General features: G+C 37.1%; 1 protein-coding gene across 1 annotated transcript in view; it reads left to right on the top strand.

Moving 5' to 3' along the window:
• The window catches only part of GDPD4 (glycerophosphodiester phosphodiesterase domain containing 4), a 68466-nt gene that overhangs the window by 39088 nt on the left and 7846 nt on the right, over positions 1 to 21532 (top strand). Inside the window, exons 10-14 of the mRNA XM_033118936.1 lie at positions 2413 to 2569; positions 9485 to 9706; positions 10626 to 10780; positions 15916 to 16063; positions 20492 to 20574. Of these exons, the coding sequence (XP_032974827.1) occupies positions 2413 to 2569; positions 9485 to 9706; positions 10626 to 10780; positions 15916 to 16063; positions 20492 to 20574 (765 nt within the window). The remainder of the gene's footprint in view (positions 1 to 2412; positions 2570 to 9484; positions 9707 to 10625; positions 10781 to 15915; positions 16064 to 20491; positions 20575 to 21532) is intronic.

Raw genomic sequence — 21532 nt, 5'->3', positions numbered from 1 at the left:
GAGCACAGATCCCTTATACTTGGAATACAGGGTACTTTCTGCTATCCTAGGTCTAACCAATTGCTGTACTAGCTACTACTGTACACAGTTGCTCGTCATGTGGCTGGGGGAGAGGGATGGGTAGCTGCTACTGGACTAAGTGCTGAAATTAATTGAAATTAACCACAGTTTACATCCATGCTTTCCCCTGGAAGTGGCAAGCCTTCCATAGACTCCATAGTTCTAAAATAGTTACATCAAAGTTAGCTGGTGTAATTGTCGTCTAGTTGGGGAGATCGGTTTCCAGTGCCTCCTACTCTGCCATCTTCTTGGAATCCTTTCTTCTCTTCTTGGAATCCTTTCTTCTTCCCTTCACCTTGAAGAATTTTGAGTTGAAAGTTCATTTCCTTCAACATTTCAAGTATGTTGTTTCATTGTTTTCTATCTTTCATAGTTTTTGATGAGAAGTCTGCTCTATGCTTATTTTTATTGATGTCAAAATATGTCTTTTCCCCCTCTTCTGGCTACTTTGACAATTTTATTTTCCTCATCAGTTTTCACTAGTTTTGTTATAGTAATCCCTGCTGTGTTTCCTTGAAAATAAGACCTAGCTGGACAATCATCTCTAATGCATCTTTTGGAGCAAATATTAATATAAGATCCGGTCTTATTTTGCTATAATATAAAACCACGTATATAATATAATGTAATGTAATGTGATATGATATGATATGATATAATATAATATAATATATAATACCAGGTCTTATGTTAATTTTTGCTCCAAAAGACGCATTAGAGTTGATTGTCTGGCTAGGTCTTATTTTCAGGGAAACACGGTAATGTTGTGGGATGTGTGTGTGTGTGTGTGTGTGCGCGCGCGCGTATGTGTACTCTTGTATTTATCCTTTTTGGTATTCATTAAGATTCTTGGATCCGTTGATGCATAATTTTCATCAAATTTTGAAGATTTTTTTTTAACTTTTATTTCTTTTTTTTTCTGTTCCCCCTCTTTTTAGGATCTAATCAAACATACATAATATTGATGATATTGTCTCACAGGTCATTTGGATAGATTCTGTTACTACATCTTCAAATTTATTGATCTTTACATGATCTGTAATATCTAATCTGCTGTTAATTTCATCTAGTGAAATTTTCACTTTAGTTACTATATTTTTTCAGCTCTAGAATTTCCATTTCTTAATATATTGCAATTATGTCATTATATTCATGTTTTTCATTTCATCTATTATATAAATTATGTAAATTTTTGCTTTACATCATTTAATACCCTTAATTTCTACTTCTATTATCTCTTTCATTTCCAAGTTTTCTTAATGGAGTAATTTCTGGTTATGGTTACATTTTCCTGCTATTTTCCATGTCTGGTAAATTTTCATTACATGCTGGACATTACAAGATCGATAGAGTTTTACTCTGCATATGTACAAATTGATATTTAGCCATACACTGAAGGGACATCTGTACATATTTCCCTAGAACTCCTTTATTTCTTCTTCTTCTTTTTTTTTCTTTGCCTAGCTCCATCCTCTGTGGGACTCTAGCACATGAATTCTAGCTGTCTTAACCTCTGCTTAATCTGGTTTCTTTCTCTTCATTTCAGCACAATGGCTGGGTGCCTTTTAGGTCCCCCCTGTCTGTGCCACAGTCCAGTATTCAATTGTAAGAAGGAAGCCTGGGTGATGGTAGAGCTTATTGCATTTGTTATCTTTTCTCAGAGATCATCCTACTGTTCTCCCTGTTGTTCTGTTGGCTGAAAAGATACTGCCCTTATTTTGTCCAGTTTTCTAGTTGTTTATGGGCAAAAGGCTAAGTCTCAATCAACCCTGTTACTTCCTCATGGCCATTATAGAGTTCTCTTCATAGGTATTTTAATGGGAAAGGAAGAGAGATTTTCATAAAAGCAGAGATTCTTCAAGGCAAATAGCAGGTAACAGAACCAGGAACTTTAATGATACCATCTGATGAGAAGTGTCTAGGACCAGAAATACTCAGGGCAGGTGCCAAGCTGGGAAATGGGTCAGAAAACCATGGGAAGATTCTGTCGATACCTTTTTAGTATAGTTCTGGGAACTCAGGGCCTTGTCCCATCACCACCCAACTCACCTTACTCTCAGGTCACTACTGTACCTACTGTTTTCTCGATGCCAGAAAGCCCCTGGGTAAGGAAGCTACCTTCACTATCACTGATATGATTGTGATATGTCATAGAAGATTGATCCCTAGAAAAGAAAAATATTGACAACAAAGTGTAAATGACTGGTACTTAAGCCTTTGCTGAGATTTTGAAAGGAATAAGGAACCGTAGTAAGATTTGTGGCATTAATGGGCTTTCTGAGAAACCTATCTGCCAAGATGGCTGAGTTCAGTCTATCCACCCTTTCTCCTCTTTTCCCCCTCTGCCTGCAGTTATGATGAGGTGCCTTTTCTCATGCATGACAATGACCTGAGAAGAACAACCAATATCAAGGAGGTCATGCCAAATGCCTCCTTAGCACCTGCTTCCTTCTTCACTTGGGATTTCCTATCGACTCTCAATGCAGGCAAATGGTTTGTACAATCACAGGTAAGACATATTCCCCAGCTCAACAATCCTGCATTGAATCCCTCTTCTATATGAGGTCATGCGATGCTCTTGAAGATAAAGGTTTTAGATGAAGATAGTCAAGCATACACAGATTTCATTCCAGTTGGTAGCAGGACTACAGCATTGGCAAGTGGACTTTTCCAGTAATGCAGTCAATCTAATTATTGCTTTATACAGTCACTGGAAATTCTGAAGACAAACTTTTAAACTTGTTGTCGTTTAATTCCTTTTTATCCAAGCATTTCATAAACGTTTACAGTGTACCTACCATGTACATTACACTTTCCTGGCATTTTGAGTAGCTCACAATCGTAGATGAGGCAGACTAGGAAACATTTTTTCTTCATTCTATCTTCTTACTATTCAAAAGATATTTATCAAATACCTGTTGGGTACTACACAAGGAATACAATGGTGAATAAACACACACCCAACCTTAATGGAGTTCACAGGCTAGTATATGAAACAGGCAATTACACTACATTGTGATATTGCTAAACTAGAGTTCATTTCAGTTTGCTAATTTCTGTTTTATAACTCCTCAAGTTTTTAGTTGGTTGTTATAGCAGCCCTCGGAAACTAATACAGATTATACAACACATCTTATAGTATCTTCAGTTATTTCTGTACCTGAATAATTTGAACTTTGTTCCATTCATAGGAATAACTCATGGCTTTAAATTTTTGAGTCTTTTTAGGGATTTTATATGCCATAATACTACAAGGAAATAACAAGTGTAACCTGTAAGTGGAAGTATGATTGGAAATTAGACTGATTTATATAATTAAGTTGAGTCACAATCTTTAAGTATAATTTGGCAATCCTCCTCTCTATCCCTCTGTCTCTCTGTCTCTGTCTCTCCCTGTCTCTATCTATCTATCTATCTATCTATCTATCTATCTATCTATATCAATAAATAGCAGTCTAACATCTCTTTAAGGCTGTTGATTAGAATATTTTTGGCCAAAATTCACTTCAGAAGCATTCATTTCAGATTTGTTAAGAGTTGGCAAGGGATGATATGTCCAGCATATATTCAAGTTGTCTCCACTAGTAATAGTTTGGTGGAGCTGAGTTGTAGTTAGAGTGATAGTTATCTAGACAATCTTAGAGTTAGGCAAATTATTGTTTTTAGTTCGAGGAACATGATAGACTAAATCAGCAGTGTATCACCTCAAGTCAGTAAAAACAAAAAGTATGACAAGATAAAGAACAAAAGCACTCAAAGGTGAATTTGGCATTTATTAGGAGAATCTTTTCCCATTGCTTTTTGTTGACAGCTCTTCTACTTCATGCAGTTGTTTGCTAGTTCCAAAGGTCTTGGCTCAGCTATTGACTTCTAGTGCTTATCTGGAGAAGTTACGTTTATGATCTCTAATGGCTGTACCTTTCCAATTCTTGTAGATAGGTGATGTCATTTTAGTTGGGAACTATATCCAGGATTGATTATTTCTACTTTAACTACTCTATTTGAGTTCAGAGTATCTGATATTGTCCTTTCCAGTGATGTTCAAGGGCAGTCTTTCTATGAGCTATTTTTGAGCCTGTTCCTGTTAGTGAGAGATATCTTGGATAATCCTTTATAATATTTAGCTAAAAGAGTTTTTTTATAAATGACTAATATGAAATTTGGCTGGTGATATCCCCAAAACATGGAGCTGCATGTGACTAGTTGACAGGGAGATAATCTAGGGCTTATCTGATTGAAAAGAACCCAAAGGATAAGACAAAATGGGTCTTATGGAATTTAGGGGCATGGAATTTCAAGGATATTTGATAGTTCGGCTGCTTTCAGTTTTTATGTTTCATGTATTCTTCCTACTTTTCCCAAGTATGGTGTGTGTAAGGACAGGAGATGTTTTAGTGAGGAGCAAAATTTTGCATAATTCAAAATAAATATCCCAGTAAAATGTTTTTCCTATCACAGGATAGCTAGATTAGAGCAGCTTAGGTAGAGAACACAAATACATAATAGTTTTTAAAGCCATTTTAATTTACAGTTGCTATTTAATGGGGAAATGCTTTAGCCTATCCATAAAATAAACACACAATTACTAGTACAAACTCATTACCCACAGAGGGAAGAAACTACAAAATCTGTTTCGAGATCCTCAGAGGGTCCCTTTCAGCAAGGTTCCAATCCATGCCTCATTTTCACAGTTTTTTTCAGGATTATGTTGGTTTCACACGAGGAAAGAACTGGTCGCATCTTCAGATATCTTAGAAAAGTTGCCCTGTCAGTGTTTAATACTGCAGTTAATTTATTCCTACTGTGATAAGTTGTATCATGAGGATTTGGGGAAGTTTCTATTTGAGGTTAATTGGTGCTACCGCGTGGCCACCATGAATCTGGCAATCTGATTAGTTCTAGTGTTTCTTTTCAGAATTGGGGGCCACATTTTGTGTGTTAATGATGCAATTCTTGAACTCTGTAAATTGATCTTTCTTCTCTATAAGAGGCCCTTGTCTAAGGTCTTTAGTCAGATCATTCTGTTTAGTATGATGATCTACTAAAGCATTTCCTCTAAGGTCTCTTTTACTGTGGACCTGTACCTTTAGAACAGCAACTTATTTGGGAAGCTTCAAAGGCATAATCCATTTGGATATTTGTTATTCTTTTTTTAATGCAGATAACTGGAGAGGTTAAAAACCTCTTTTTTTCCTATAGCATTCCAAGTTGTGAATTACTTTAAAAGCAAACAAGCAATCAATGGATGTAGTTACCTCTTTTACTTTTACTTTTACCAATGTCACATGTCCTAGTGAGGGCCATATTTTGAACACTTGAGTCAATTTGACATCTGGTAATGAATAGATTCTAGATTCTATACGAGAATCTAGAAAAAGTATCACATAATCAGCCTATTACCATTTTTTAAAAATAAAAACTATCATTAAACTATATGAAATCAAGATTTAGTATAAGAGCATCCAAAATAATTATTGCAGGCATCAGTGGTCCTCTAAGTACAGAAATCATGAGTTTTCCTTCCCTGGTAAGGATAATACAGTTGCTGTATTAAAAGTGTTACATTGGTGAATGGTCATTTGAGAAAGAGAAAGTGTATAGTAATTAATCAACTAATATAAACATACTGCGTATTTTAAGTTAACAACAGGGATTGTATTGAATGTGGTACCATAAAGTAGAAATGTGAACCTAATACAGGATCTGAAAATTCTTAGACTAGTTTAGCCAAGACTGCATTTTTTTTTTTTCTGAGGAAAGATAAAACGCCTTGCTGCTGGATCAGGGGATAGACAGTAAAAAGCAGTGTCTTTGATGTATGCCAAGTTGTTGAGTTAATGCCCTTAGACCGTGGCCTCTCCTTTTGTGTACTTTCAGAAAGAAAGGTTTATGATGATATGGAATATCAGCAAACAGGTTTGTTGAAGAAATATTTTGAAATCACTAAAGGTCTTTTGGTTTCTGTGTTTCGTGAGAATAGTTCCAATATGTTTGATTAAGTCAAATCACATAGACGCCTATTTCAAAAAAGCTTGCTATCTATACTTTAAAAGACCCAGTTTATCCAAGAAATCATCTTAATTGTTGTTAGTGGTTAGCGTTGGATAATTTTGGATAACTTATAATCTCTCATTTGCTCAATATCCTTACTTAGCCAATATATCATGGCATAGGTCAGGGATTGGCAAACTGCAGCCTGCTATTCAGATCCAGCCCCCTGGCTGTTTTTGTACAGCCTGTGAGCTAAGAATGGTTTTTACATTTTTAAATGGTGGTGGTGGGGAAACAAAAGAATAATATTTCATGATGTGTAAAAATATATAAAACTCAAATGTCAGTGTCCATAAACAAAGTTTATTGGAACACAGTCATTCTCATTCTCTTACAAATTGTATATGAGCAGATTGAATAGTTGTGAGAGAGACTATGTCTCACAAAGTCAGAAATACGTAATATGTGGCCCTTAACAGAATAAGTTTGATTAACCCTGGATAATGACCTGTTCTTTTGTAGAATTAAGATTTCTCCTTAGAAGTTTTGTAAACAGAGTTGTTGAGTCAATCTGAGAATTTCAAGATGGGTTGCTGCATATCCTTAAGATCTTGGTTTGGCTTGAAAAGAGTAGCATGGACTGTCAGTAAATGCCTGAAGCATAACTTTCCAGGTAAATTGTTGATTTTTCCCTAGTGAAGGCAATAAATATTGGCTATCTTCATCAGCAGGGACATGAAAGAAAGTAGAAATTGGACCAAGAGAGTATAATGGGTTAGGCAGTACTAGAAAATGAGGTATGACTCTGGTTAATAGCTCACAGGTATTGGCTGAATCTTTATCTTCACCATCTCAGTTTTGGGTTTTTTTAAAGCAGGTGAAACAGACATATTGCTTGGACTAATGCAAGCGATAATTAATCCTTATTATATCAAGTCTGTCATAGTTGGCTTAGATCTTCCTTAGCTTCAGCACGGAGAGGATTTTAGGCAATACTATCAACAGAGTGAATCTAGAGTCTCATGGGTTTTGCTCCAATTATTCTGCCTCTTTTCCCCGCAGGAGTTCTGGTACCATGATCAATTATTTGTTATATTTTGAATCGCTATACTAATGCCATAGCTATAATTTGATCATGTGCAGTAGAATTATCTTTGATCCCTGAAAATTTTGTCTGTGGTACATTTCTTCTGGTGGTGCTTCTTGTGAAGTATATTCTTAATGATGAAATTTGTAGGAAAGTGCCATAGAGAAGGCGTATTCATTCGGACAATGGCCTCAAAATAACATTTATACTTATGGAACATGGAAAAGGATTTCGGATTGTTAGAACTTCTTACTGATTCAGTGGTATTCATACTCTGAGCAATCTAACTTTCTATGGTATTGAGGTTAATAGTAAAGTTAGTGGCACCTGTATCAACAGTAAACCGTATTGTTGTTCATCTCTATTTCCAGATACTTCTCCTCAAATTGTCTGGTGAGTGGTTTCCTTTAAGTGGCATTATTGGGCAGATTTTGAATAATTTTCCTATTTCTTAAACAGTATTATGATACATTGAATCATCCAATGGCCCTTCTACTTGTAATTTCTCTAAGCACAAACATGGAGAACCGAGGAGTTTGTTGTCATTTCTATCTTGTTTCTTCCTTGGGCTTTTTGAAATTGTTCAACCCATGTTGAAGATAGTGTAAACTGCCATGGTCCCATTCCAGATTATTTTTCTGACTAAGTCCCCAATTTTTTATACAAAAAAAGACATTTACTTCAGCTGTTAGATAACTCCCCCTCCCCCAACACCACGTAAAGCTTACTGGAATCTAGTTTTAAACTCTCCTGTTGGTAAATCTTTATTATTTTTGCTATTTTGAATTTCTTGTCCAATTTATCTTTAAAAGAAAGACTTCATAAATGTCATCGTATAATGCATTTGCTATTCTTTTTGCCCATTCAGGAACATTTAAAAAATGTGCACAGCTAAGTTATTTAAATCCTTTCTTGATCTTTGCCATTCTGTTCTTTTAACAATGAAATGAATCAGTTGGTCTAGATCTGGTAGAGTCTAACAAAATCTTGAATCCTGAAGTGAATTTCTATCCTGAGGATGAATTAAACCCTCCATTATAGACCGCAACTCAGATCTGGAGTATGGTTCGGTTCTGCTTCTATGATCTGCCTTCTGGTCAGGCATGGGGATATTGTGCAGTGTGATTGTTTCTTTCCTAAGAAAAAGGTGAGAAAGAGCAGCTTGTTTAGGAACTCAAGGGAAGAAGATATAGAAAGGGTGAGAATGAGAACGAAGATTAAGTTGTGTAGAGAACAAGAGAAATTACTTGAGTCTTAAGAAAATGTGAGGTGGCTAGTGCTTGCTTCTCCTGAGAGAAAGCCTTTTATCACTAACTTCACGTACAAATGGCCTATAATTGGTAAATGACAATAAAAATAGCCATCTACTACATTTAATACAGCTAATATATGTGTAATTGGTAAATGACAATAAAAGTAGCCGTCTACTACTTTTAATATAGCTAATATATGTATGGACTGAGGTATAAGATGAAATGCTTTTTATTGCAAAGAAAAATTAACAGTCCATACGGTGAGGCAGTTACACTCCAGTTGAAGCAACAGCAAGTGAGGGAACTAAGTGAATTGTACTCTTCTCTATGTCCCAGACATACTCCTACACCCTGTAATTATTTTACAATATTTAATCTTTAAAATAATCTTGAGAAATACATAGATGACTCTCTCCTTCCCCATTTTATAGTTTGGGCAATGAAGACTTTGAGAATTTAAATGGTTTTACTAAGGTTACACAGCAAGAAGCATATGAAGTCAGGATTTGAATCTGGTCTAAGATATATACAAATAACTGTATAAAGCAGAATGAGACATACAATTACAGAGGCACAAAAATGGGCCATTGGAGTTTAACACCATCAAAGTCTCTACTTCAGAAATATTTAAGGGAGGCTTCATGAAGGCGGTAGCATTTGAACTGGGCTTTGCAGGTAGAGGGTAGGATTTTAACAGGCCAAAGCCTATTTTCTTTGCATTACACAAAATTAGAACAGTGAGAGCAAATGGTGGAAGCCAATGTAACCAAAAAGGGATTGTGTTACCTTGTGTTATAGAAAAAAAGGCTGAAAAGGAAGGTCAAGACAGGAATATGAAGGTCTTTCAGTGCAAATACAACAGGTTCTTCAGTAATAGACAAAATCATTCCAAATACCCTTATTACCTTATGAAGATGACACTTAATTTCTCTTCTTGGCGACTCTTATTTCAGGACCAGTATTTCAGAGGGCCCGGTGGGTTCAATGATGATGGAGCAACATGGTGGTAGGGCTGGTTGTGGGGCTGTATAGCAGGAGGATTGGAAAATGCTTTTAATAGGAGCCAGTGTATTCTCTGATTATTTATTTTTAGTCCAAACCGTTTTACAACATGAAACCCTTATCAGAGGCTGACAGAGAAAAAGCAAGACAGCAGATGATTCCAAAACTAAGTGATTTATTGGAACTTGCACAGAAGGAGAAAAAATTTGTGATATTTGATCTGAACGCCCCTCCACCAAAACATCCCCTCAGAAACACATTTGTCCGCCGGGTAGTAAGAGTGATCCTTGAGTCTAAAATTGAACAACATCTGGTACGTCTATCTCAGTATTGATGGTAGAGGTTGGGAGGCGGGTAGCGTGTCCCAGGAGTATAACAGTTGGACCTGCCCTATCTTGTAGATCTTCTCTGAGATCCATGAATAAATTTGCTCCCTATAGAAATGGAGATTATTGCTCATATGTGACAATCTAAGAATGATCCACTTATATTTATCTCAGTGGGGAAAAACATTGAGGCTGTTTGCTATTCCAAACCAAATGAAATATCAGCACTCTGTTAAAAAGGAATGTATATAATGACTACATGATGTGACCTGGGCCATCACCAACGTAGAACTATTAGAAAGAGCCTGGGGAACACTAAGGCTTTGAGGACGTGGCTTCAGTTAATGATGTGGAAAGAACAGCTGGTTCTTATTTGAGCAGAGATTTGTTCATCATATTTTTCAGAAGCAACTCTCTGCATTGGGATAGTCAATCATTGTAAATCTCTTAAATTCTCAGAATATGGAAGAGTGCTACGAGTGAAACAAGTATGTGTTATTTTGCCAATGGAGCTATTTTCACAGATGAGTCATAATAGCGTTCATTCCCTGTTGTCAGGAAATGAGCCCCCTCAAAGATGGTTTTGAGCCAGAGGAGGAGATGTTTATGATTCTCACCTTTCATCCATACCTACCAGAGCCTCATCCACTTTGACTTGTGTCAGGCTATCTGCGCACAATGGGCCTTGCCCCATGATGTTACCTGAGAAAACTCATCTCCAGAACAACCTGGTGAAAGCCCCATTATAAGAGTTCATTAGACAATATTAGGCCAAGGGTTAGAATCTCTCTCTGCTCCCTATAGACTGTTACCAGTGCTGGAATGGGGCTCCATCTATTCTACATGGGGCGGTGTGTACCTAGACTGTTGATTATCCACTGAAAGACGTCCTGTTTCTCCTTACAGATTTATTGGTTGACAGCTTTTGATAGGCATTTCGTCAAGTTGAAAGCTCCTGGTTTTCAGCAAGTGGGTCGGTTATACTCCATTGAACACCTTACAAAAGAAAATATCACTAAAATAAATGTTGACTACAAGACGTTGTTCTACACTGGGTTGAGGTAAGTGTTTGACCACCTCACTCTTGGCATGTACTGCCTTACTCGCATAAAATCTGCATTCTAACCGAGCTACTTAGCTTCCCCTTCTCATCTCAGGATTTCAGTGTGGCTATCTTTTTGGAGTCCCCTACTATCTCCTCCTTGCCTCTCTTCCTTCCTCCCTCTGCCAACAAACATTTATCGAGTATGGACTATGTCCCTGGAACGTAGCCTTCTGCCCCTTCTCCTCTGTGCTTTACTCTCTCATCATTCAGCACACGTTTGGTATGCTTGGCATTCTTGTTTTTATATAAGGTGATCATTGAAAAGTTAGTTAGAACTCAAAAAGATGTTTCTTTTCTCCTGCCATTACCAGATGGATTGCAGTACCTCACAAATACCTTTGTAATCTACATAGTCAGGTTTCTTATAGGCATAATTAAGAACATTACTAAATCATTATTTAAAAAACTTAAAACAGCCAAGCATGAGAAGAAACTAAAATTATTAACCACCATATTTATAAACATATAATTAGAGACAGATTTCCAGAATTAAAAGCACCTGGGAATAAAATGGTAACTTTTCCAAACTTAACTGTTATTAATCACTGCTTAATTTAATCCATATCTCCTTTATCTTAGATTTTTAAATGTTTTCAGATAATTCTAAATGTTTCCGAGACAAGCCTTCCTTGTGTATCCAAAATCTCCTTGGGCCTAATAAAAATTCCTCTAGATACCTTTCGGCATCTCAAGCCGTGAACTAAGCTGTGGGATGCACCTCTGTTTCTGTTCCTGCTTTTCCTGCTTCTTGGCCATGGTGTGGTTTATAAAATACATCATTTTTTAGCATTGGAAAATTGTGTTTTACCTCTAGTTCCCAACCAGATTTCTCTTTGCCCAGGTACTCCTGTATTTTTAGTGTTCTTCTATTTTTTTTTAACTTTTTTTCCAAGAGAAAATGGCTCTAAATGATTTCTTCTGAATCATAATTTAGATTAATCTAGTAGTTGAGAAACAATTTTAATACCTTCTATTTGTTGAACTTTTATTATGTGTCAGGTTCTGTGGTTGGTAGACCACAGGCTGTTTTATAAATCCTGGCCTACCCATCAGCTACACATAAGACTTTGGACACGTTTCTAATTGTCAGTTTTCTTATTTGTAAATTGAGAATAACGGTAATCTGATGGAATGGTTAAATGATTAAATGAGTTACTTCATATTTTGCACATAGTAAAATGCTGGGCAAATATTAAGAACACAATAAATGTTAGCTGCTGCTTTTATCATCAACATCCTTACATGCTGTGCCCTGGAAATTATCTTCATTTCCTTTCCCTTGCCTCAGACCCTGACTCCTTACAATGACTGATCTGTTCTCCATATCTTTTTTTATTTATTTATTAAAAATTAATTGGGGTGACAATGGTCAACAAAACTACATAGATTTCAGCTGCACGTTGCTATAATACATCATCTGTATATTCATTATGTGCTCACCACCTGGATTCAGTTCTCCTTCCATCACCATGTTATTTGACCCCCTTTACCCTCGTCTATCATTCCCCTTCCCTCCTTTCCCTCAGGTAACCACTAAACTGTTGTCTGTGTCTATGAGTTTTTGTTTCTTTATTTGCTTGTGTTGTTCCTTTGTTGCCACGTATGAGTGAAGTCATGTGGTCTCAACTTTTTTTTTGTCTAACTTATTTCACTTAGCATAATAATCTCAAGATCCATCCTGTTGTTGCAAATGGTCCTATTTCATCTTTTCTTATGGCAGAGTAGTATTCCATTGTGTATATATACATCTTCTTTATCCGCTCATCTATCGAAGCATACTTTTGTTGTTTCAATGTCTTGGCCACCGTAAATAATGCTGCAATGAACATAGGAGTACATATATCTTTACGAATAAATGTTTTCAGATTTTTTGGGTAGACACCCAGGAGAGGGATTACTAGGTCGTATGGTAATTCTATTCGTAATTTTTTGAGGAACCTCCATACTGTTTTCCATAGTGGCTGTACCAATTTAGATTCCCACCAACAGTGTATGAGGGTTTCTTTTTCTCCACAGCCTCTCCAACACTTGTTATTATTTGTCTTGTTGATGATAGCCATTCTAACAGGTGTGAGGTGATAGCTCATTGTGGTTTTGATTTGCATTTCCTAATAGCAGGTGAAGTTGAACATTTTTTCATATATCTCTGGGCCATTTGTATGTCTTTTTGGGAGAAGTTTCTGTTCATGTCCTCTGCCCATTTTTTTTTTTTCATTTTTAGAAACCATTTTATAAATAAATTCTTAACAAAAAAGAAACACATACACAGAGCACCCAAATTACCAGCAAGGTGGACTCTAGCCCTTCTTTTCCACACTGGGAAAACAGATCAGAAGAAGAAAAATGATTCCATCTTGTTTCCATCTATGTGGACAGTTTTTCAAGTAGCGTTTCTATTCCTTTGCTGTTGTTTTTGTTTTTTTCCAGTGTTCCTCTGCCCATTTTTTAATTGGATTGTTTGTCTTTTTGTTGTTGACAAAATATATGAGTTCCTTATATATTTTGGATATTAGCCTCTTATTGGAGGTAATGTTTGGAAATATATTCTCTCATTCAGTTGGTGGTCTCTTTGTTTTGTTGATGGTTTCTTTTGCTGTGCAGAAGATTTTTAGTTTGATTTAGACCCATTCATATATTTTAGCTTTTACTTCCCTTACCTTTGGAGTCTAATTCATAAAATCGTCTTTGAACGCAAGGTCCATAAGTTTAGTACCTATGCTTTCTTCTATGCAGTTTATTGTTACAGGTCTTATGTTTAGGTCTTTGATCCATTTTGAATCTAGTTTCATTCTTTTGCACGTGGCTTTCCAATTTTCCCAGTACCATTTATTGAAGAGGCTTTCTTTTCTTCATTATATGTTTATGGCTCCTTTGTCAAAAATTATCTGTCCATGTTTATGTGGGTTTGTTTCTGGGTTCTCAATTCTATTCCATTGTCTGTATGTCTGTTTTTCTGCTGATACCATACTGTTTTGATTATTGTTGCCCTGTAGTACAAGCTAAAGTCAGGGAGTGTGATACCTCAAGCACTGTTCTTTTTTCTTAGGATTGCTTTAGTTATTGTGGGTCTTTTGTGATTCCATACAAATCTGGTGATTTTTGGTTCTATTTCTTTAAAAATATCATTGGAATTTTGATGGGGATTGCATTAAATCAGTATATTGCTTTGGGTAATTTGGCCATTTTAACTATGGTGATTCTTCCAATCCATGAACATGGAATGTCTTTCCATTTCTTTGTGTCTTTTTCAATTTCTTTTAAAAATGTCTTATAGTTTTCAGTGTATAGGTCTTCACATCCTTTGTTACGTTTATTCTTAGGTATTTTATTCTTTTTGTTGCAATTGCAAAAGGAATTGCTGTTTTTTTAATTTCTTTTTCTGAAATTTCATTGTTAGTATATAGGAATGCAATGGATTTTTGTATGTTGATTTTGTAGCCAGCAACTTTACTGTATTCGTTTATTGCTTCTAATAACTTTTTGGTGTAGTCTTTAGGGTTTTCTATGTAAAGAATCATGTCGTCTGCAAAAAGTGACAGTTTAACTTCTTCATTTCCAATTTGGATGCCTTTTATTTCTTTCTCTTGCCTGATTGCTCTGGCTAGGACTTCCAATACTATGTTGAATAGCAGTGGTGATAGGGGATAGCCCTGTCTTGTTTTTTAACGTTTTTCTCCATTTCTATAATTTTGTCATTTCAAGACTGGTACATAAATAGAATCATAAAGTACATAATCTGTTGTGGTTGTCTTTTTTACAGTTAATTCCCTTGAGATCCATCCAGGTTGTTTATGTGTTTATATGTGTGTGTGTGTGTGTGTGTGTATACACATGTGTATATATGTGTATGCATGTGTATATATGTTTATATAATTTAATTTTGGGGGTGATTTTTAATGGTATTGTGTTTTTAATTTCAGTCTTTATATGTTCCTTATTCATATACAGAAATATGATTGTTTTTTGTATGTCAGTTTCAAAGTTTAAAAAGTAGCTTTTTACTACTGTTTCCTTATTTCTATTTTAAAATTTATAATTAGGTGATCTGTAGAATTATATTAGAGTCATACCAGATAACTAATTGACAACACTTTTGCAAAAGTGGCATTATTATTTTTATCTTACATTTATATATTGAGCATAAGAACATGCCACACTAGTATATGTCAGAGCTGGGATTCAAACTCAAACTTGTACAGAGCTGTTTCCAATATGCTGTACCAACTTAATTAAAAAAAAAAATGTTTGGAAGGCACTTACATGGTATATTTTCTGAGAAATTTAATCCCTGAAAATGACAACTTGGCCAGCATTACTAGATTATTCTTCTACTTATCTTCCTGTCTCTCTAGACAGTGCAGAAGTAGCTACTGATATTTAATACATTGAAAAAAGTTGGGTTCCATTCCTCCTACTCAGTGCTTGTAAAACTTCTTTATATTTGAAATTTAAATATTCACCAGATTGGTGTTCGTTTATGCATTCCTTCAGTTACTATTTATGAAAGCAAGTATTATGCTGGGTGCTAGATATACAGAGATGAATGGCATTGTCCCTGCATTTAATTTGCTTACAGTCAAGTAAAGAAGACTGATAGGAAAGTAGATGGAGTAGAGGGTTGTCAAGTGCTTTGATGGAAGTAAGTATACCTGCTTCCCAATAATAGTGTGCTGGAGCTGTTCATATCAGCTCATGGGAGCCAATTATTAAATATTTAGAAATTTGCAAACCTGTTTTACCAATGGTAGTTTGAAATTGGCTATGGTAGGAGTATTTACACCATGGAAACTGGCAAATAGTACAAATAGGGCTTTTCTTTTCCTCCCTTGCCCTTTCCCTCCCCTTCCTTTTCCCTTCCCTTTTCCCCCCTTGGACATCCAGTTTACTAATATACCACCATTAGTACAGGTATTAAATCGAGTCCTTTATGTTGTTGCAACATGAGCCCATTCTGCATGTCATATAAATTGTCCCCGGGCCAGCTGCTTCTGGTAGTTTAAACAGCCTTTCACGAACATGGTGGCTGCCCCCTTTAAGATGATGGGAGTCAGATTAAGTCTAAATCCCCTGTGGGTTCTGTTTTTGTTCCAGAGATTATAAAGCAGCTAACATCAATATCAACTTATACCTTGTTAATGAACCTTGGCTCTACTCACTGGCGTGGTGCTCCAGGATTAACTCAGTGACCACGGATAACATTCAGCTCCTGAGGCAGATAAAGCACCCTTACTTCTTCATGGTAAGCTAGTTGTCCAGATTGTTCTTCCAAGTCTGGTACAATGGGAATTCATGTCCCCTACCCCATCCGTACATTGCCAGCTGTTCAGTCCCCTGGGGAGCTACTGAAGAGCAGAAACTTCTGTGGTACTGGAGATGTGGCATTCTCCCTTTTATCACCCAGATCCTTCTGTGATTTTCAGGGAGAAATGAGTATTTTTCTAATAATTGCTGTTTATTGAATCTTTGCAATGTGCTTTTTCTGCATTCTGTAATTGAGCCTGCTGAGTTGGCCGCTATTATTACCCCAGAAGAAAACTGAAGCTTGAAGATATGAAGATTTTTTTGCACATTGGTGCATGATACAAGATTCAGAATAAAGTCAAAGCTAGGCAGAGAAGCCTAAATGAGAAGCCTAAATATTTCAGGTTGCCTTCTCCGTACCTCCAGTCTTACTAGCCTCTTTTTGTGTTTGTTTGTTTTGTTTATTTAATTGGGGAAGGGAAACAGGACTTTATTGGGGAACAGTGTGTACTTCCAGGGCTTTTTCCAAGTCAAGTTGTTGTCCTTTCAATCTTAGTTGTGGAGGGTGCCGTTCAGCTTCAAGTTGTTGTCCTTTCAGTCTTAGTTGTGGAGGGCGCAGCTCAGCTCCAGGTCCAGTTGCCATTGCTAGTTGCAGGGGACGCAGCCCACCATCCCTTGCGGGAGTCGAACCGGCAACCTTGTGGTTGAGAGCCCACTGGCCCATGTGGGAATCGAACCGGCAGTCTTCGGCGTTAGGAGCACGGAGCTCCAACTGCCTGAGCCACTGGGCGGGCTGCAACCATCAGTTTTTCCTCTATATCTCTGAGACTATTTCTGTTTACTTTGCTCATTTATTCAGTTCTTGAGATTCCACATATGACTCCACTCATATTCTTTTTTTTTATATATAATTTTATTTTTTAAATTTATTGGGGTGACAATTGTTAGTAAAATTACATAGATTTCAGGTGTGCAATTCTGTATCACATCATCCATAAATCACACTGTGTGTTCACCACCCAGAGTCAGCTCCCCTTCCATCACCATACATTTGATCCCCCTCAGCCTCTTTTTTTGACCTGTTCAGAGTCAGGATTAGGAGAGAGGGGATCAGAGTTAAGGGCACCGTCTCACACGGCCAGCAGTGCATTGAAGCCCTCTGGTGGCAGTGTAAAATTGCTGTTCCCTTCTTTCTCGGTGGCTTGGGCAGCTTTGTGGAGATGACCCTGAAGGAAACCTTGGATGGCAGGTCCCTTTGTAAAGGTGAAGCCTGTCCACCTGTTTGTCCTTATACAATTCCCCTTCACGTGTGTACTATATATTTTTCTAACAATTTAAAAAATTGATTACAAAGAAAAGTTGTTCATTATATAAAATTTAATCATTACAAAAATGCATAAATTAGAAAGCTACATACAGACACCTCCATAATCCTGTTCCTATAAAGTAGTAATGTCTCACAGTTGTCCCTTTGGATATAGTGTAAATAAAACTTCATTTTAATACTTGAATTGATAGTAAATTCATGTGATTCAAAACTCAAAAAATAGAAAGAGTGTATAAGTAAAAAAACTTCCTTCTACACCATGCCTGGGCTTTTTTAAAGGACCCATGTCACTTTGTTTAGGGAGATGGGGCCAGTAACCCAAGGGCTTTCTCAAGCAGCCCAACACTCTGGTGTTAGAATATGCAGACTCACACCTTGGCTTTACCACTTATTGTGTGAACTTGGAAATATTAGTTAAACTGTCTGTGACTCAGTTTGTTTATTTATAAATTTGGGATAATAGTACAATACAAGCACTTTTATCCAATACAATCTGATCTGATCTTTGGTCTGTTAATTGAAAAAGTTAAAAGTGGGGAATCATAAAAAAGGATATGCAGTCTATCAGCTTTTCCTACTTAAAACAAAACCCAAAAAAAACCCACCTAAAACTTAGTGGCTTAAACGAAAGAAATATTTGTTACATTCTGTATGATGATTGAGTGGTTGCTGTGGTCTGAGCCAGCTGGGCTAGGCTGTCTGGTCTAGGGTGGCCTCATTCCTATGTCTAGGGTCTTACCTGGGCTGGCTGGGATCTCTCTCCAAGTGGTCACTCATCCTCAAGGAGGCCAGCTTGAGCGTGTTCACCTGGTGGCCATGGGTTCCCAGCAGCAAGAGAGGTCAAGCCCCAATGCACGTGTACTTTTCAAATTCCCCCAGTGTGATGTTTGCTAATATTCCATTGGTCAAAACAAGTCATGTGGCCAAGTCCAGATTCAAGGTGGGGCAGGGGAAAACCGATTCCACTTCTTGATGGAGAAGAACAGCAAATCACAGCGCATACGGGTTTGCGTTTAGGGAGGAATATTGTGGTCGTATAATCTACCACACACACACCTTACACATTTTATTGTAGTTTAAGATATTCATTCACCTTTTGACATAGAGTCAAACTCTTCTTTGAGGTTAATTCAGCTGATTGGATTCTGTATTCTCTTGCTTATTTAAATATCCAGATGAACCAGTTATGATTTCTAAGTTTTATTTCTTTAAAGCAGAATAAGTATTTAGTCATAGGGAGAAACAATCTGAAAGAGGACTATACCCAGATTTTTATAAGCTACCTGCCCCAATCTCCTATAGTGTTTCACGCACACCTAATTCCAATGCACTTTATTTTTTAATGACCTACTTTGTCTTCATGCAATTTTTCAAAGCATTGACTTAGTTTTCTTGAAAATGACATACTTTTTTTTCACTCGTTTTACAAATTTAAGTAACATTGAGTTATACTGAACATTTATAACAATGAATACAACTGTTCTAAGCCATTTGAAGAGCAAGAACAACTGATTGTTGGTGTTGCTTGGTGATGCTCTCCTGGGGGGCATCCTGGAGCCGGCCAGGGCAGCGTCAGTCTGTTTCCCGGAGGGCATTAAGAGCCCCAGTTTAGTGAAAGTGGTTAAGAGCCTAGTAGGACTGTTATGTGAAAATTAGGATTAGATGTGAAAATACCCTTAAAGTACTTAGAACTCTTCCTTAGCTTCTGTAAATGCTCATTAATTGTTGGTTATTATTATCATGGTCATTAGTGTTGTTATTAATATTACTGTATTTGCCACGTATAATGCGCACCCACGTTTTTGACCCACACTTTCCAGGGAAAAAAATCTTTTGTTTTAATTTTTTAATTCAAATTTTTATTTGTTTACATTTAGGTACTTGTTTTTGGTATTACAAAGGAATTTTAGCATTTTTTTTAACATAATGGTACAAAAAATTTTATGTAACAAATAATTACAAAACATAAGAACAGATACAAGGTACTAGAAATTTTATGTACCGGTAACAAATTTATGATATTTCCTCATCATAGAAGGCCAAGAACTCTTTGTTGCTGCAAGTTCATCATTAAGTTCAACGAAACCAATTATCGTATTCCAAGGTATTATTTTGCATACAGATATCATTATTGATTTCTAGAGTTACACTTAACTTATAAGCATAAATAAAAGAATTAAAAACATTTATGTTGATACAGAATTAGTACTACCCATGTATAATGCACATCCTTATTTTTTCCTCACAAATTTGGTCAAAAAAGTGTGCATCACACATGGCAAAATACGGTAATATTATTCAGTCCAAGGGAAGACATTGAGCTAAGGTACAGAATGGCCTAAGAAAGAATAAAAAGTGCCAGCCCCAGTAGCATCAGGTAAAATTGGAGAGGGAACAGTGGGGGAGGAAAGGAAGGATCAAACGAGGGAATTATAAAACTCACACAAGAAGACCCAGGAGATGCAGCTCTTGGAAGTGGCTGATTCAGGCGAGGAGCATGGAGAAGGGGGCATGTTAGTTTAGGGAGCACTATAAATTCAACATGCTTACTTGAAGCATCATGATATAGAACAATGATTCCTAAGTGCTGGCTTACAGACGAGTTGTGTCAGCATCACCTGGGGAGCTTGTTAAAAATGCAGAAATTCTAATTCCTGAGGTCGGTAGGGCGACCCAGGAACCTGTATCACTAAAAGCTGCCCAGGTAGATTTGGATCCACAGCCGGATGGGAAGCTGTAGCATGAATACACAGAGTACTGGAAGTCAAGACACGTGGGCTGTAGTCCTGGGTCCAGAGCAGACGTGCTGTGACTTCGCTGGGACTCCCTCAGGCCTCTGTGTTGAGGGTCAAGGAGAATGAAGGGTGTGGACTGTCTTATCCCTTGTAGAGCACCCCTATATGGAAGGGGTGATTGTTAGGACAGCAGCAGGTACTCTCTGTGTTTGAGACCACCACAGCAATCATGGTTTCCTTCACCTCTGCCGCCACTTTTCGCCACCCCCAGCGCAGGTGGTAGAGCAAGGGACGTGGCCCATATGATCGAAAATCCCTTCCCACTGTAAAGTTCTTTGACTTCAGTTTGTTTTCTATTTTGCAGACACCAAGGTACTATATGTTCATGTGGTTTCTCATGGATGGTGTTTCTGCAGTTTTCATTGTTGCCATATTTTATTTTCATTGGTAAGCATGTATTGATACAGAATTGTATCAATTTTAAATGTTTTTTTTTGTAATTTGTAATTGTAAATTTTAAATGTTTAATTGTAATTTTAAATGTTTTTTCCCCAAAATGAAAGTATAAATCGCTCTTATGGAAAGTTGAAAAAACAACAACAACCAGTTACGCTCTTCCTGTAATCGCACATGGCAAGATCTCAGGGAGACAGGGTGAATAAGCTGAACCTCTCATTTCTTCTCACGTGGCCTGCAGCTCCTCCCACCCCTTCCACCTCCTCAGCACAAGACAGACAGTGTTCTAAGGGGAAGGGCGCTCATTAAAGCTCCGTGAAAGCCTGTTACTAGAGATTCAATGTGGATCTCTTGGGAGGGGCAGGGGTTGAAGGTTGCCTAGAACAAGTGCCTCCATCTTCCCACCTTCCATGAACCTGGACATGCAGGGTACTGTGCAGAGCAGGTTCAGAGACTGGGAAGGCAGAGCAGGTTCAGAAACTGGGAAGGCTGAGTTTTAGCCCTCAGTTTGCCCCTTAGTTGTTGGGTGACCCTGAGAAAATCACTGTCCCTTTCTAGACCATAGTCTTTTTGTCTGTCCCAAAAAAATGACATTTGAGAATCCTTGTAGGGCAAATCCTACAGGATCGCAAGGTTCAAGGTTGGAGAGGAAACACGCTGGTCGAGTACCGTATTTTGCCATGTTTAATGTGCTCCCATGTATAATGTGCACTCACGTTTTTGGCCCACACTTTCCGGGGGGGAAAAATCTTTTGTTTTAATTTTTTAATTCAAATTTTTATTTGTTTCCATTTAGGTACTTGTCCTTAGTATTATAAAGGAATCTTAGCATTTATTTTTAAACATATCATGGTATAAAAAAATTTTATTAACAAATAATTACAAAACACAAGAACAGATACCAAGTACAAGAAATTTTATGACCAGTAACAAATTCACAATATTTACA

The sequence above is a fragment of the Rhinolophus ferrumequinum genome, chromosome 11, assembly GCF_004115265.2.
Source record: "Rhinolophus ferrumequinum isolate MPI-CBG mRhiFer1 chromosome 11, mRhiFer1_v1.p, whole genome shotgun sequence".
In the NCBI taxonomy this organism is placed as follows: Eukaryota; Metazoa; Chordata; class Mammalia; order Chiroptera; family Rhinolophidae; genus Rhinolophus; species Rhinolophus ferrumequinum.
This window is presented reverse-complemented; position numbering and strand designations above follow the sequence as displayed.